This window comes from Gnatocerus cornutus, chromosome 1 (genome assembly GCF_029298725.1).
Source record: "Gnatocerus cornutus isolate USDA-ARS CGAHR chromosome 1, icGnaCorn1.1, whole genome shotgun sequence".
Taxonomy (NCBI): Eukaryota; Metazoa; Arthropoda; class Insecta; order Coleoptera; family Tenebrionidae; genus Gnatocerus; species Gnatocerus cornutus.
Window position 1 is genome coordinate 36,993,920 of NC_142233.1, and position 18,899 is coordinate 37,012,818.

General features: G+C 32.7%; 1 protein-coding gene across 1 annotated transcript; it reads right to left on the bottom strand.

Annotated features, from left to right (window-relative positions):
* Positions 1-360: 360 nt before the first annotated feature.
* On the bottom strand, positions 361-18,631 carry LOC148182251 (uncharacterized). The gene is made up of 5 exons (XM_088029320.1): positions 18,548-18,631; positions 4,547-4,735; positions 2,452-4,480; positions 1,203-1,384; positions 361-1,152 (listed from the first exon to the last, which is right to left on the bottom strand). Exons 1-5 carry the CDS (start codon positions 18,629-18,631, stop codon positions 361-363), a joined length of 3,276 nt encoding a protein of 1,091 aa, XP_087885446.1.
* Between the last annotated feature and the right edge of the window lie 268 nt (positions 18,632-18,899).

Genomic DNA, 18,899 nt, shown 5'->3' on the forward strand with positions numbered 1-18,899 from the left:
AAAAGCAAGGAGAGGATCAAGGAAAGGATTACTCCATTTAAAATCTAAAACTTTGCTCATCCTTTTAAAACATAATTAGGTAGCTCGTCTCCATTAATAATAAATGAACTTTTAACGTTAGCAATCATTCGATAAATTGATAGGTAGAAGAGGGATTTGTAGCCTCTTCTTGTTTGTTCATGCCCTAATCTCCGACTAATGGAATGTCATGGATCTGATAAGATTTTTTCGTTTTCAGTAACCCCATCCCAGAGGTATAAGTTCGTGATACAATTATAACTTAAGGTGTGGATAGAACGTGATAGGAAAAACAAAAAAAGCGCCAGTAGAATGTATTCACAATATAAAATAACAAATAAATCACCCTAGACTATAAACGACAGGTTCTTCGTAATCAATGTCAATTTTATTTAATGATCTCTTCTGTTTACCACTAAACATCTCTGCGATCTTGTTCTCGTTCTCACGCTTCTCTCGAGTTTTTTCAATTGCTAACTGCAACTTCTTATACTGCACTGATTTAGAATCCTTGACTTGTGTATCCCTCTTCTTTGTTTTCAATGAATTAGACGCCATTTTATTTTTGACTAGTTGATTCAAATCAAAATTTGGAATAAACTCTTGGTTCTTTCCTAACCCTACACTTTCTAACTGTTTTTCCAGCAAATCATTGTTGGGATGCTCTATATTTCGTTTAGCTTGAACAAACTTATCTTCACAGTTGTTACCAGGACAGTTGACTATTTTCTTCAACATTTTTACATGTTTTTCTATGTAATCTCGAACCGGTTCGGCTTTGTTCTGGCAGTCAGAGTTCATATTATTGTAAGCCAGAAGAAGTCCTTCTAATTTAACCAAGATGTTTTGAAGTTTGCCAACATCAAATGGAGTGTCTCCGTTTCTGTTTTCTTGGTAAGTAAAAAGAAAGTCTCCTTGTTGGTCATTGGGAAAAAACTCTTGTTTATTGCTGCTAATTTTCACATTAGTAATGAGGTTAAGAAATTCTTTTAATTCTTCTGGTAATCGTTGACACAATTTACGTCTGACTTGGTTTACTACTAATTTGTTTAAAACTTTTGATACTTGATCACGCATCAGACATGCTTCATTGACATCTTCAGTTTCATTCCCTTTGAAAATGTTAGAGTCGACCTAAAAATTTTGAAATTGGCTACATTGTGAATGTAAAAAGTTAAACATACCGATTCGGCAAAATTTACATGCTTTCTTGAAAGACCTGATGAAATTTTTGTTTTTAGTTTGTTCTTCTTTATTATGGTGTCAAAAACTAAAGTTACAATCTGGGAGGCCAAATGTCCATTTATAACATGAGCTAATTTTTCGTTTTCTACGTCCATTTGATGAGCCATTTTCTTGTATTCAGGCTATAAAATGATAAATTGAATAGAGTTACGCAACATAGATCCAGCCACTGTCGTCTAAAAACGGAGATTATGCCTATTAAGCCTTAATTTTACCGATTCTGTAGTGTAAAATTGCAGTAACAATGATGTAGCACTTCAGTTGGATTATAAGTTTTAAGAATTTTAGGTCCATATGAGGCTCAACAGATGGTGGCAGTTTAAATCAATTTAATAACGCGAAGAGGTAAATCAAAAATTTTTTGTAGGTTGGATCTTTCATTCAATTAATATAAGAAATATAGTTCAAGTTTTATTCCTGATGTAACACTCTTGGAAGACTTTAGTATTTAACTAAGTTATTATAAAATGTTTAATTAAAAGAATTTTCTTTATGCGCCTCCGTCACTTTTCATGAGATTTGTGTTACCCATTTGCGGCAAGAAAACTACCTTTTGAATGTCTAGGCAGTCAAACGTGACATTTCGAATAGTTGGTTTTATTTTACAAGTTGGCATCGCTGCATAAATGTCAATTGTGTCAATTTGTGTGCAGATTAGGAGGCCAATGACCTTCGAAAATAATAAAAGTAGATTAATTAAGCAACGATACCACAAAAATTTGCAGAAACATATTTGAATTTAAAATAATCTGCAATCGTTTGATTTAAATGGAGTGCTACCAACCTATTTTCCAGCTGATAAAATTCCCCTAAATGACGAAATGACGTTTCAAGTTCAAACCAAAAGTCAAAATAAATAACTATTAATAATTGTCGGGCTCGGATTTTAATACTTTCCTTGTATTTCCAAATGACCATTTTCTAGCCTAGTGAAACAAATAACTATTTCAACTCTTATTCTTAAAAATGGTAAACATACCGGGTCATTTTTACCACGAACTAAAGTTACAATTTGTAATATAAAAAGATGGCATTTACCTGACTTTAGAAAATTATTTTCTTTAATCGGCAAAACTATACTTACGTCAACTTCTGGGATCAGCTCTACCGTATTTTGTTCTAGTCCACTTTGTTCTATCCCACTTTGTTCGGTCGCAATTTGTTCCATCATCATGCTCGTCGTCATGAAAGTAGTCGTTTCTGAATTTTCGATTGTCAGTTTTGCCTGTTCTGTTGTCTCCGTACTTTCTTCAAATGTGCGGTCTTCTTTTTTATCAAGCTTATGTTTCAAATGCATATATCTTCTCAAATTTAGTTTCGGTATTTCAACAGATAACCTATCCGAAATAGAATCTTGTCTAACTTGCACGTGGTTAGTATATTTTTCACGGCCATTATATATTTTATTTTTATTCGCCAAGATTTTTACTTCTATATCTTTATCGGCGTCCCTTGATTTCCGACCCATTTTGTTAATAGTATGTTCATCTAAATATGTAAGTGGCATCGTATTGTTTTTGGTTCGTTTCGCTTCACCATGGTAAGAACATCTACTGGTTGTTTGATTTGTCTCTTCTAAAATTGTTGCTATATGCTTCATATCATCTTTTTGATGAGCATGGGAATAGGTAGTTTTTTTGATATGTGTATCATTGTGAACGTCTGTATTGTTGACATGCATTTCTTCAAAATCAGGGTTGTCTTCGGAATAATCTTCTTCGTTTTTCATTCCGACACTGTCGAGAAAATCACGTCGTGACCGGAGGGGCACTTCTTCAATATTATCGTCTTGATTGTAAAGGTTAGTGTTTTCGTAGTCAATGAACTTGAGATTCCGCGCTTGGAAATGTTCGTCTTCATCTTGATTGTATCTCTTGTCAAGATATATGTCATTCTGATCTTCTATCAAATCTTCGTTTGGAAGCAAGGATTCCTCTTCTTCGTCTACATGAGTGTCTTTCACTCTAAGAGGATGAAGAGCATGTTTTGATAATAGGGAAGATTGTTCATTGTTCTTATTTGTATTCTTTTTTAATGATTGTTCCTTACTATTTTTTGGTGATTTTTCTGTCAAATCGATCAATGACTTTTTCTCAAAAGCAAATGTATCAGCACTTTGACCAGTTTCGTCTCTCCGCGACTTGGTGATTTCTACAAACCCTTTTCCCACTTGCTCTACAATTTTTTTTCCGTCACTTGATTTTTGTATGGAATTGGTACTACTGTCAGTGGTGGTTGTTTGTACGCGTTTCATGTTATCGTCATTGTCAATAAAAAACTTTTCATTTGAAATACCCATTTGATTTTGGAGTGGATATTGATGTTGACCCATACCTGGAGGGCCATACACGGGTTGATACATAACTTGTGGATAGAAAGGTTGGAAGTTGTCTGGTCGACCAGCATCCACTGAATATAAATTGTTACCAGCTGGATTATTGTACATTTCTGGTTCGTTGGGATACCCAGGTTCAACCTCGTAGCTTAAAGCTCTTTCAAAACCAACATCATCATTAATTTGTTGGCGTGCATTGGGATAATGAGGATAATCAAGACTTTGCGGTCTTGGATGATACACTTGATTCACGTATTGACCTGGAGGATAATAAAAGCCTTGCCGTCGTAACTTCCGAGCATACGCTGGTTTTTTATTTTTTCCTCCTTCTTTGTCTGCACCATTGCCTAGATCGACATAATACACGTCACTTTCTTGGTTTCCTCTCATGTCATCACGCATAACTTTTCCTCCTTTACTTTTATAACCATGATGAACTTCAGTTGCCAAATCCAACACTTGTTTTCTTTCTCGTGTTTCTTTTGTTTGGACATCAACTCCAATTTCTCCACTCTCAGCTTCTGATTGTACAACGACTTTTTCAGGTGTTCGTTTCTGAACTCGTTCTCCTTGCGGATTTACGTAAATTTGAGAGGGTAAATTGTGCTTGATTTTAGACCCTCCTTCTTCCATTATTATTGGTTGGCGTTTTTGAACTGAATCGTCGGATATTTCTTCTAACATAATAACTTCAGGCAAATTTTGGTTCTGCTTTATTTTATTCATCTCTAGTCGTTTTTCAGCACCACTTTCAATACCTCTTCTCGTTCTTTGAAATTTGTTTCGCATGTTTGGTGGTAACAAGCCGAGGTTTCGAAATTTTCTCTTGCCGTTGTAATGAGTAATGTGTCTTTTTTCTTCAATTTTCTTACCGTAGAAGCCCTAAAATATTTAAGTTTAAAACGTTGTTGACCTGCTATGAAAATTGACAAAATTTAGCCACACTACATGAATTACATTGTATGGATTTATATTTGCTCCCAAAGTGTCATCGAGTCTAAAGTCATGCACTTCTTTCTTCATTTTTTGGTAATTACGTGCTGCTTCTTCTACTGCATTAAAATCTTTTTGGTGCTCTAATACGCTATTCAAGAAGTCATTTAGCTCAGGAGGATTTTCTTCTTTTAACTGTAAACTCTGCAAAAAGGTAAAAACATACACCTGAGATAAAGGAGCAAAATAGTTTATTATTCAAATTGTGAGATAAATTAAATTTTAATCATGCGTGGAGTTTTGAGTCGAAGGCGAATGAGCTAATGAAATCCATGAGTAATTAAAATTCAGTAAGCATAGATTTTTTTTTAATTTTGTTAAAACTTAAAATTAAAAACAATTTACCAATTTTTACAAGTCAAATGTCGTTTCTGCTTTTACAAGTGAGTGAATTTTTAACTCACATCACTAGTGAGAGAATAGCTAGAAGCAGAAGAAGTAATTAATTTTAAGCCTAAACGTCTCTCGAAGACGAGATGAGACAACACGTCATGTGTTCTGTCTCAGGTTTTATACTAGATTTTTTTTTAATTTGGCAATAAAAACGCATTAATATAAGTATTGGACAAAATCTGAAATTTCTTTATACAGATTTTGACAGTTTTTTGTAACTAGTGTCAAAATAAACTTCATTTTGGTCTCCAAACCTTTTTGTCAGCGACTTTTTTGCCCCAGGTCGATTCGTCCCCAGTTATTTCGTCCCCTTGAAAATTCGTTTCTTACAAATTTGTCCCTGAAAGCTTTGTTTACATGCTCTGTATTTTTTGTATGTCTTCTCTATAAATGTTTTTATTTATCATTTATCAGTGACAATTTTATTATATTTGATTTTATTAATTAATAAAACAAATTTTCTTAGTATATAGCTACCTTGTGTTGCAGATATCAATTTTAAATAAAATTATACAGGGTGATTTTTTAAAAACGGCAGGCGTTATAGAATTTTTATTTATGAACCGATTTTAAAAATTTAAAAAACAAATTAAATGGTTTTTAATTTCCTATAAACTGATGATTTTAAAATTTTTCTAAATGTCTTAGTATCTTTTGGGCGATACTCAACTTTCTTATTTTAAATTGACACCCATATTTTTTTTTTCATAATTTAGAAGATATTAATTTTCTTGATTCAGGAATGTGTAATATGTTCTACTTTTACAAAAAAAATTTTTTTTTCAATATAAATGTGTTAAACATGTCTCTGTTGTTATTTTAGATTTAATGCAAATTGTATTCAAAATTTGAGGAAAAAATGCTGTTTTATCAAGTTAGTTTCCAATTTCATTACGTCAAAATTGGAAACTACGTTTTCACCCATCTGTCAACATCTTGTGTCATTAATGACATCTATCCTTTGGCTCGCTTTAGATTGTAACAAAAGTCTTACTTGGCAAATTTGTCCGTTTGTCGATGTTAATTAACGATTTCTGGTGTCCATAAAGTGCAACATGCCCGTGTTAATAAAAATTAACCTTTATAAGAGTGAATGAAGTGACTTGCGAACTTTTGATGTAAACGTAGTTTGCCGCTGCGCTATCATAATTTTGAAAACTAACTTGATAAAACAAAGTTTTTTTTCGCAAATTTTAAACACAATTTGCATTAGATTTAAAATAAAAACTCAGATATTTGTATCACTGTTATGTTGAAAAAAAATTCAATTCGCGAAAATTTTCGCAAAAACTCTAAAATCGCTAAAAATTATACTTTTTAGACGTCGCAACACCAACCAAACCGTGATAAAAAACAAATTTTCAAAATTGTAACTTTAATATTAAAGACGATTTTGGGGGTGGACACAAGTGTTGCCGGACCCTGTATACGTTTACAACAGTTAAAGAGTTAATATAACGACATTTTGACAAAACCCATGATGACATGTCAAAAAGTACGTCAGTCTCTAGCCCGGGACGAATTGACCGGGAGACGAATTGGTGAGAGACGAATTGTCGGGGACCAATTGACGGGGGCAAACTGTCGGGAACGAACTGGTCGTATTCCATTAAGCATATACATATACAGGTGTCCCAGAACGCTCGCACTTCAAATTCTCCATCAAAATCTGAATTGATTGTCGTATTGAACAAAGTTCAGACATTTATAGTATTTAAGTTACAAGCATTTAAAGTTGACTATTTACAGTCATCTTCGTGCAATTTTAAGAAAAAAAACATAGGTAACGTAGCAACAGAATGCTATTTAGCGCTTTATTGGCTGCGATTTGTCAACTTAAAGTGCTTGTTACACAAAAACTGTAAGAACATGGTGCAGTACAAAAATTCAACTTAGATTTAAATGGAAAATTTCCCGTTAAAAGGAAGTACAAGCAATCTGGGACACCTGTATACATGACAATGTGACATTTTATCAAAATTAAATTTATGGAAAAACTAAAATACAAACTAACCTTTACAAACATGCTTTAATAAAAAAGTTTATTATGTTTGAAATTGAATAAATAATTCTATTGCAATTGTAATTTGTATAAATTATTACATTTTTGTGGCTTACAGAACAATAAAATATTGAATAATATGTTAAAATGGTCGACTATACAAGTGAAATTGTAATAAATAAATAATTAATATTAAATGCTAAATTATTGGTAGTCCAAAATTTGAATTCAAATAAAAAAAAAATTCAAACGTCATAAAATAAATATTTTGTCTATCTTCAATGTTAAGGTAAAAGTTCTATAATTTTGCATGAATATATTTTTTTTAGGTAAAATAAAGTACTTTTTTTAATTTACGCAATCGTTTGAAAATAAAATCGTTTATGCTATTTAGAGCAAAAATCGTTTTATGTACGTGTATACACACAAAGCTTTTTTTTTACTCTTAATGACATGTACCTAACACGTGATAAAAAGTTAATTGTAAGGGTTTGTGAAATCAACCACTAATTTATTTTTTTTTTCAATATAAATGTATTAAAACTATCTCAGTTATTATTTTAAATTGCATTTAAATGCAAATTGTATTCAAAATTTGAGGTAAAAATGCTGTTTTGTCAAGTCAGTTTCCTATTTCATTACGTAAAAATTGGGAACTACATTTCTTACACCCATCTGTCACAAATGTCATCTATGCTTTGGTTTGCAGTTAATCAAAATTAACCTTTATACGAATGAATGAAATGACGTTTTTTTCGCAAATTTTAAACCTAATTTGCAGTAGATTTAAAATAAAAACTCAAATATTTGTTTCATAGTTATGTTGAAAAAAATTTGAGTTCGCGTGTATTTCCGCAAAAACTCAAAAATCACTAAAAATTATACTTCTTAGACGTCGCGACGCCAAACGAACCGTGATATAAACAAACTTTTGCGTCAGTTTCTAGAGCTTTATCAACTATTGAGCCTATGCAAATTTTCAAAATTTTATCTTTAAAATTAAAAACGATTTTGGGGGTGGACTCAATTGTTGGCGGATTCTGTATGTTATGTACATGGACAACTAAAAAAAAATTGAATGAACATTTCCAATAATGAATTTATTTTATTTGTATAAATAAAATATTTTGTTTTAATATTTAGTCAGTTGGTGATAAAATGTTTGTAGCCGGCAGAGGAAGTTGTCTTTTGGCAGCAAACAGCTTCAACAAATAATTCGAATCCGTGAATAATTTTGAATGTAGTCAGGTAAACAACAAAAGGTGGAAGTTAGCATATAAGACACGGATAACTGTTGAATATGCGGCTGCTGAAAACGGCGTCACTTAATACCCCTTCCGGCTGCTTCTAATCCAATTAATGAAAAGGATTACGAACAAAGACGTCGCCCGCTACAAGTATGGATATTGTAAAGAGCTAGGGGGTGCTCCCCTACATCTCCTTCACCCATCTGCTTCGAATTCAGAAAACTGCCCGAATATCACAATCGTTACGATAAATAATAGCTCTAATGGCGCTGGCTTGACGCTCGATACCGACACCGTCACGTGACCCAAATTCGCCAAGTTTTGGGTTAATGAAAAGCCTGTTTTACTGGGGAATTTGTACGATTTGAATTAAGTTTGACTTGTTTATAGAACTTTACACTTGGGATTTTATGTGATGTCAAAAATTTCACCAATCCTGAAGTTCTTGTTTGCAGCACACAACACACAACAGCTTTAATTTAGTTCAAGTTAGTTCTAACGAGGTGATAGTTTTTGCTTTAGATTTAATTTCTGGATAAAAATTACATCTAGCTACAAATCTTTCTGTCAAACTAACAGCAACCCACATTGTCGATAATTTTCCCCGATCTGGCTTCATCCCGTAATGTATTTTCCCCATTCCTGTATATGAAAATATTGAACTCTCCGATGGCCCCGGCGGCGCAATATACATTTTGGCCTTATTGGTGTGACTTATCGCTTGAAGTGCTCGTAAATCCTGCAAGGTCCTTCCGTCTCGCGCCCTCTACTTTTCCACGTGTACATTTCCCTAATGCAAACGGTTATTTACTTGCACCCTTTCCCCCAAAATACATGATGTTCCTCTAATATTGGGTCCACCAAATTCGAACCAGTTTTACATCGCAATAAAAACGAAAAACCTGTCATAAAATTCGATGTTAAGCATAAAATAAAAATAACGGAACGACCGCCTCTATAGGTGAACAGGCGGGTAATCGAATTACACAAAAGGAAAGAATTAACTGCAACATGCTTTTCATCGAATTTGTTCTTTTGTTGTAAATAAAACGTTTGGGTACAAGTATTTTGCATTTGAGTAATTTTCAATTAAATGTTTTTCACACAAAAAAAACACTTTTTAGGGAGAAATAAATCAATTGAACCTTTGTGCATAATTTTGGCCATTTTGTGTATTTTTTAGCTTTAGGAAGTAGTTTAGTTGTAAAAGATGCGGCATGATTTTATGTAGACAACAAATAAGTGAGTCCCTTTGAGCTCATTTATCTAACAAACCTTGAATTGAAACTTAAACAATAACTTAAACTCCCTAGAACAAACCCAGTTTCAAAGCTCTTCTCCAAACACACTAAAAAAACAAAGATTCCTATCTGATATTCGCAAAATAAATAAACGAAAAGTAAAACGTACTCTTTAAAAAATTGATCAGTAAAATATTTCCCACTAAAACCAATCAATCGATCTCTACAGAGAAACGTTATTTTAATAAACGACTTCGGTTATATTCTTTATTAAAAATTTACCCTTTCTCTAAAACGTTGCAATGTGAAAAATGTTTTCCGCCACCGTGCACTTAGCCTTGCATCTCGTCTACTTCGACATTATTCTATTAAACAAAAAAAGTTTTGTATTTATCGATGAGGCTGTAGTAGTCGAGCGAAACTCGGTAAGTTTTATGCAAAAATAAGAGCCGAGAAACATCTGTTGCTAAAAATGCGGAATATTAATTCTAATATCCGCGCGTTTAAATATGGCCCATAAACTGTCGGGAGAGATGGCGGCCTCCGGAGCTTTTTATTTTCCTATTACCGACGGCTAAATTATTGTTTTACTTAAGACTCGCCTGTTTAATAATTGATAAGATTACACGAACGGGGGCGCTGTTGGGCGGATGGCGTGTGCGTCCCGGCTGAAAAATAAACAACGCGAAGAGGGTGAAACGCAACCAACCCTCTTCAATAATAACACACATCTCGTACAGGTAGAGACGAATAAAAAAAAAGTGGAGCAATTGTGTGAGGGCTATAAAGAGTTTTTGGAAAGGTAAATCTTTTCCAAGAGAGAAAAATAAAAATAAGACACTTTTTAATAATTTCGTCTGAACTTAAGTCCACGAAAAATGACAGCAGATTACTAACTTTTCAACAAACTTATTATTTTCTAAGAAACGAAAAACAAATCTCCCGCCATTTCATCGTGTCTTATACATCGAATACGTAGTAAAATGGCGTCGAAGCGTTAAGTGTTCGATGGTATAAGGGGGCTAATGGAAGGGCCTCGTCCCCAACGCCCATCCGCTAATATACGCGACCGACCTAAAATACGACGACGACAACGCGCACCTACAAGTTAATTATACACATTGGCGACGAGTAGAGCCGCCACCAGCGCAATTAGAATTGAACACTCCGAGAAGCGCCCCCTAATTCTGACAAATGCACCGCGAAACTCTGACGTTTGTCTAATCACACTGGGCCGAGCCCGGAAAATTTGGAGCGGAGAGCGGTTTTTCAACATCGACGGTCCCGAAATGGAAGTGATCTATCCTAATTATTAACGGGGGTGAGGGTGATACTGATTTGATGGATATTTGCTGACTTGGGTCGCTTTATCTCAAAAAGAAACGAGCAATTTTAGATTTCAACAATGTCAAATACCAATATTCATTTTTACATAGTTATTTATGGGTGGCATTTTTAGCACGACAGATAATATAAAATTAACAATGGAAACAATTAAAAAATCGACCAAATTATCAGTTGCAAGACACTATTTAATATAGAACGACAAAATAAAAGATTGAACGACGTGAAATTTTATTTCCCAGTAAAATAAAAAAATCGGACGGCAAGTTATATTTATCAGGACAATAAAGATATTCTCCAAGCAATTAATTGATTCCACCTGGTTGTTTAATAACTTCAACGACAGAATGCAACAATGGCAAACTAAACAATTTTTTAACGACATAAATTTTAATTTCTCGACAGCACAACAACAAAATAAAACCAGCAAACGGCCGAACGTAGGAGATAGAAAAAAACTCAAAATCAGACAAACAAATTTTCAAAATATCTTGCACGACAGTTGGAAAACATTAGTTTGCCGTTTTTAATAGATTGCACGATTGGTAATTTATTTACTTGTTGTGAGGTGAAGTTTGTTCGTTGCCGATTTTAGCCATTCTGTCAAAGAAAACATTAACAGTCGTTGAAAACATTAATAATTGTCGATCACATATTTTTTTGTCGCCAAAATTATTATTAATGTCAGACATTCACCTCTTTTCATCGTTTATACTCTGTCGTTCAGTTATTTAAATTTGTCGTTCATTAACAACTAATCAGTCGGGGTTTTACTATCGGGAAAATCTTTATATTTGTCGTGCTCTTATACAGTATGTCTCCGGATTGAGTTCACAAGAGGGAAAAAAAGTTTATTTTCCATTTTACTTACATTTTTAATTTTTTCATTAATTTTATTTATTAAATTTTGTAATTGTATTCAAATAATGGGAGGCTGTGGATTTACAATATCAAATAGTGCGTTAAAGATTAAAGAAAAATTTACCTAATAATGTGTAAGTATGAAAAAATTGGAAATAAAATGCAATTGCATTCTTAACAACAATTGAGAAAATTCGAAACAGTTGAAAGAATTACGAGTTAGAATTGAACTATGTGCTAAAACAGGTAATTGGTCAATCAAATAGTAGCAATTGGTTTGAGTTAAGAAACAAATTTCATTCCTTTGACATTTTTTGCAAAATTAAAATAAAAAAGGTCTTTGTTATTTTTTGTTTTTTTTCGATTTCCAGAACACAGCTTGATAATATTAATAATAATTTTTAATAATAATAATTTATTGACGCCACTAATAGCCATTACAATCATACATTTGACATTTAACAAATAACCAGAAAGAACACAACATAACATTACATTACAATATTGCTTTTAACTTAGACTTAAAAACTTCAATTGAGTTATACCGAAACAAATCAATATCTGCATCATTGCAAGACTGCAATAGTATATTCATTGGAGAAAACTTAACATAATTTTGTTTAAAAATCTTAATGTGAAAAACAGGCACCGATCTACTCCTATAGCAAGGTATGTGAAAGTAGATATTGTGAATAATGTCATCAGCATCAATATAATTATTTAAAACATTAAAAATAAAACAAATACGCATGTATTGTCTTCTTAGATCGAGCTTGGGCAGTTGTAAATAACTAAGAGCCATATCATAATCTGACAATAAAGCTCTTGGAAGTTTCCATTTAATGAACTTAAAAAATTTATATTGCACGTTCTCAATTCTGTCGATGTGAACTTTATAAAACGGTGACCAGATCACACTGCCATATTCAAGAATGGGCCTTACCAATGTCATGTACAGAATTTTCATTGTACTAATGTTCTTGAAATCGCGACAATATCTTTTGACACATCCTAATACTTTGTTGGCCTTACTTATCACATGGTCATAGTGATAAGAGAAACAAAGTTTATTATCAAGAAAGATTCCAAGATCTTTAACAACTGTCTTAATTTGAATTTGACATTCATTTAATGTATAAATAGGTAAAGTAGAGACCATCTTCCTACTGAAATTAATCACACAACATTTGTCAATATTTAGAAACATATGATTGACTCTGCACCAATTATTTAAAGCATCAAGATCTTTTTGCAAAAGTTTGACATCATTTTGGTTTTTAACAACGGTAAAAATTTTCAAGTCATCAGCAAATAGGCAATAGTTGCATTTGAAATTTAAACCTATATCATTAACAAACAGAAGAAATAAGAAAGGCCCAAGGATAGAACCTTGAGGAACACCTGAAGGTACACGCTCTACAACCGAAAACTGAGCTCCAATTTTGACTTGCTGCGATCGTGAACATAAATAACTCTGAAACCATTTTAGCATTTTGCCAGTGACTCCAAGTGCAGCTAATTTTTGTATTAAAACAGAATGGTTGACTTTGTCAAAAGCTTTGGCGAAGTCAGTATATAGAGAATGCACCTCCATACCGTCACTCATAGATTCACAAATAAAATTGACATAAGGAAACAAGTTGGTAATAGTAGACCTTTTATCGAAAAAGCCATGCTGTTTGTTAGAGATTAATTTTTTGAAGATGGGAAATAATTTATTAAAAATGATGGACTCAAATAGTTTAGCCGGTACTGAAAGAACTGAAATAGGTCTATAGTTTTCAATCGTAGATCTTAGGCCAGATTTATAAACAGGAACAACATGTGCATGTTTCCAGACTGATGGAAACGTGCTGCTTAGTAAGGATTTATTAAACATTACATAAAGTGGTAGTGCCAAGGATACTTTAAGATTCTTAAAAAATTTAGATGGTAACCCATCAGGACCGGGTCCTTTGTTGGCATTAAGTTTTCGTAAAGCATTCTCAACATCTGATGCAGTGATACTAATTGTTTCAATATTAATAACATTGTCATATACAAAATCACATTTGACATTATTATCAGTAACGTATACACTAGAAAAATATTTAATAAAACTATCACAAACAGCCTCAATATCATGAAGCGCAGTATTGTTAAAATTCATAGGTAGCGGAAAACTACTATCAACTGATTTATTTCGTATAAATTTCCAGAAAGATTTTGGATCATTAGACAGGTTAATTTCAGTTCGAACCAAATATTCATCATATGCATCAGCTATTCTTTTCTTACAATCACGCCTTAAATTATCAAATACAAAATAATCCAAAGTCTTACCCGACATCTTATATTTCTTGTGAGCGGCCTTTTTTAATTTAATTAATTTGATTATCTCAGTGTTAAACCAACGAGGAAACTGAGAAGCTGATGATTTACATAGTAATGGTGTAAATAAGTTACGAGCAAAATATAAATAATTATAAAAAATATTAACAGATTCATTAATGTCCAAATTTTTTAAAATTAAAGGCCACGCAATATTAGACAAATACCTATCAATAGCTATATAATTAGCATTATTATAATCATAAAACCATTCATTTTTGTTAAATAAAACATGATTATTTCCTATTTCTAGAGTGACTGTAAATGTAGGATGACAGTCATCTGGTTTAATTAATGGACTACAAAGTGACGTAACAATATCAAGACAATTCGAGAAACACAGGTCAAGAGTATTTCCATAGACATTCTTGAAACCACTAAATTGACTAAAACATAGACTAAAATATGTATCACAGACGATGATTTCACTTGGAAGACTTGTTTTGATAGGAATAAATTCAGCGCTCCCTTTTGCATGACACCACTCAATGCACGACAGATTAAAATCACCGAGCACAACAACATCACAGTTAGAATTTTTATCACAGATGCTTTCCAAACAATTAAGATGACTAGAATATTTTAAGATTTCGCAGCCAGGAGGAAAATAGGCACAACCAATTATTAACTCACGATTATCACAGAAAACTTTTATCCAGACTTCTTCTGTTGAGGTGCTGACATTAAGTTGGGTAGATTTGAAAGCCTTATTAACTGCCAATAGAACGCCTCCACCAGAGCTTTTTAAACTATTTTTTTCACTGCGATCATTTCGATACACAATATATCTGTCATCTAACACTTCCTTGCTTTGAATATCTGGGGATAACCAAGTTTCCGTTAATGCAATAACTTGAAAATCTTCACTCAATACAGATGAATATATTTTTTGAAGCTTTGTCTTCAATCCCCGAACATTTTGATAATAAATTGAAAGACTTTTTACTTGACTTGTACATCTGGCTCGACCTGCCTTATCGGTGGTACATCTGATTTTTTCTGTAGAAAAAAAAACTTTTTAATCTTAATTCCTTCAGCCCAGTGTGAACCATCAAGCAATGAAGAGAAAATATTCTCATTGACTGTAACTTTGAATGAAGAACTCTTGGCATGATCTCTTTTAGGAAGAATTTCGACTGTAAATTCTTCATTCGGGAATTTACATTTTAGATGCTCCTGCACATTATCAGCCGTTGTGTCAAGTGCAAGATTGCCTACGTACAGATACTTTTTACGTGGAACACTTTTCAAACTAGAGATACACTTTTCAGTTCCAGTGACATATTTAGATTTTTGGGATCTTGTCCGGACATTGTAACCAACAACATCACTAGGTTTATTCCTCTCCATATTAAAATTAGGGCTATGAGAACTAACACCCACACCGTTATCCTTTTTAGCATCAATACTGAATTTAGGCACGTTCGAAGATAGATTGGACGGGAGATTGAGTGACGACAAACACGTTGAATCAAAATTAGGTAATTTTGTATTTTTATTAAATGATATTGAAGGCGTGAAATTAAATCCATTAAAATTTGTTTCAATGACAGAAGTAGGGAAGTGTTTATGTGCAGTATCTAACAAATTTACTTGCCCTTTACCTTTTACAACATTCGAAAAAGATGGTTTTATCTTAGTGAGAGTGTTATCACTATCTTTTAGATTCCTTATCTCGACATGTAGCTTTTTATTCTCTGAAAGAAGCATATCGACCTTACCACTCAGATCAACGACCAAAGATGTAAGGTTGGCAAAATGTGACATAATGTCGTCCATGGACATCGATGATCCCTCATAACGTGCTCTTTTCTTGTTGGGTTCAGATGATAAATAAAGATCAGCAGATGATTGTGAAGGAACACTGCACTTAGCACATTTCCACGCAGACTTCTTTTTGTGAAAACCACGAAGATCCACATTTGCACATTTACTATGAAAAGACTTAAAACAACCTGTACACAGGATTATATCTTTTTGATCAGAAAAAGATATTGAACACAGACAGCAAACAATATTCACGTCCGTACTCATGACTTGGCGAACTCGAACTTAAAGTTATTAACTTATTAAAGTTCTAATTAAAGATTTATTTATTTTAAATTAAGCAAAAAATATTATTCCTTTGTCATTTTTCTGTAAAATGAAAAATAACGTTTTTATTCTCTTGTGAACTCAATCCGGGGACATACTGTATATACCCCGTTATTTATTATAGTTTGCGCTCAAAACTGCTTTTATAAATTATTTTTTCCCTTTCTTTCGAAAACTGCAAATAAAAGTGTCTTCTTGCAGTTCGTGTAAACATAAAAGTGCACCGATATTTAATAATGTATCTCTTTGAAATGGTAACACAGTAAATCAATAATGTATCAAAATAAATGTTTGAGCTATTCCAGCATCTGCTTTATTTATAGCCCCCGTTCTAAAGCGCCGTCCAGATAAAATCATTATCAGATCTTCACGAAATGAATATTGTATTAATATTTTGTTAGGATACGTAGCGCTTGGTATTGAAATACGAAGTAATATGAGAAAATGAAAGGGATACAGAGTAAATTTTGAAAACAATGGCGATCAAGAAACTTTTGATGGAATTTCAGAACTGACAGGAGAGGGAGGGAATCATTTTGCACATACATTATGCAATTATCGATGACAAAGGTTAAAAAACTCGTTATGGGAAAAAGCTTTTCACGTTTTAACCGAAAAACGGTTATAACTGCCGTTTTAATTTTCGATCAACAAAGGCGCGTGGGGGGAGGGAAAAATATCGGAAAAAGCTGTCTCAGTTTACATATTTGTGAATACTCAATGCAAAATTTATGATCTAGTAGACAGAATTTGAAGTTATTTTTAAAAGCTTTAGCTCAATTTAAAATTTCGTTTTGTGGTTAAATTTGTCATGAAGTTAACCGCCCAAAAAATACAATCATTTTTATGCATGTCTATAATTCTCTGTTCAACATAATACAGGGTGATTTTTTAAAAACGGCAGGCGTTGTAGAATTTTTATTTATAAACCGATTTCAAAAATTTTAAAAACAAATTAAATGGTTTTTAATTTCCTATAAACTGATGATTTTAAAATTTTTCTAAATGTCTTAGTATCTTTTGGACAATACTCAACTTTCTTATTTTAAATTGACACCCATATTTTTTTTCATAATTTAGAAGATATTTATTTTCTTGATTCAGAAATGTGTAATATGTTCTACTTTTACAAAAAATATTAAAAAAAAATATATCAAAAATGAAAAAATTTAGGCAATAAAAGTTAATAAAATCTAGGTGCGTGGTGTCAAATAACACAATATCGTTATTGTAATGTCAAAAAGCAGCAAATAACAGAAAGAACAAGTTTTCTTTCAACAAGATGGGGCTTTACCTTACAATGCACAATGGATTTCTCGTAGGTGTCAATTGTGCAATAAAAAAAACGAGATGGCGTTTCAACAGTATTTTAATTAAATTAGGTAGGTGTTTTATCTGATTTGTAATTATTATTGTCTTTGGTTATTAATAATTTCCAAAAAAAATGCCGATCCTTTCTGTTATTTGCTGCTTTTTGAGATTACAATAACGGCATTCTTTTATTTGACACCATGCACCTAGATTTTATTAACTTTTATTGCTTATTTTTTTTCATTTTTGATAATTTTTTTAAAAATATTTTTGGTTTTTGGGTAAATATGGGCTATAATTTAAAATAAGAAAGTTGAGTATCACCCAAAAAATACTAAGACATTTAGAAAATTTTTAAAATCATCAGTTTATAGTAAATTAAAAACCATTTAATTTGTTTTTAAAATTTTTGAAATCGGTTCATAAATAAAAATTCTACAACGCCTGCCCTTTTTAAAAAATCACCCTGCATAGTGAGTGGAAATTTAGTTTCTAAAAATAATCAAAATTTTGTTAAGCTGGATTTAGTATTCTTTCTTTAGAGAACTTTAATGCAACAGGAAAGTTCTTGTGATAATAAAACATTCACATAACTAACTACCTAATTATGAATCTTCAATGTAAAAACTACTTATATCTACTTAATTTATTTTGTAGCCAGTCTACACGAGATGCGCTAGCAAACATCAAAGACATTCCCCACTAATTTCTCTTAAATAAAAAATAAATTGTAGTAAAGCATAAAAATGTCCGATAACGCTAAAAATTTTGCATTCACGCCTGCTCATTATCGAGCCAAGTCAGAGGGTCCGCGCGTCGAACGAAGTGATGAAACACTTTAATTTCCGACTGTGAAAACTGGGCCGCATTAACTCATTGTTCGAGTTGATTTAATAAACGCAAGATTTACCTTGAAAGTGGCATAATATTTGTGGAACGACGTCGGCGTCGACGGCGACGCCCTCGCACCGTAACGTTTGCACTCGTAAAATTGATGAATTGATAGGGAATTTAATTATGTCGGTCGAACGACCACTACAAGGAAGCTTTCCTTTTTCTACGCTTTGCCGATGCCTAAATTGAGTGGACTCACCTCAAGAAGGTCGCTTTCCGCTGCCGTGATTTTGTACACAACAATCAATATTGCCACTTCCTGGAGCCACCATAGAATATCCATAAAACTGGAATAATAAAATATGAATGAAAAATGCGTACAACTAAAGCTGTAAGCTAGCAATTTCCGCAGAAATCTGAGTTAATACAAAAGATCATGGTGGTTTAAAAAAATAGTTTAAATTTTGTATTTTTTACAAGTTTTTCTATCGTGTGGTCTTTTCATCCTGAAAAGAACATGTAGATGACAAGGCGAAAACTGTACATAAACCCTGTCTTTCCTTTCATAACTTCGGTTCCTTGTGGCGTAAAAGATGCGGTTATCCTGGTAA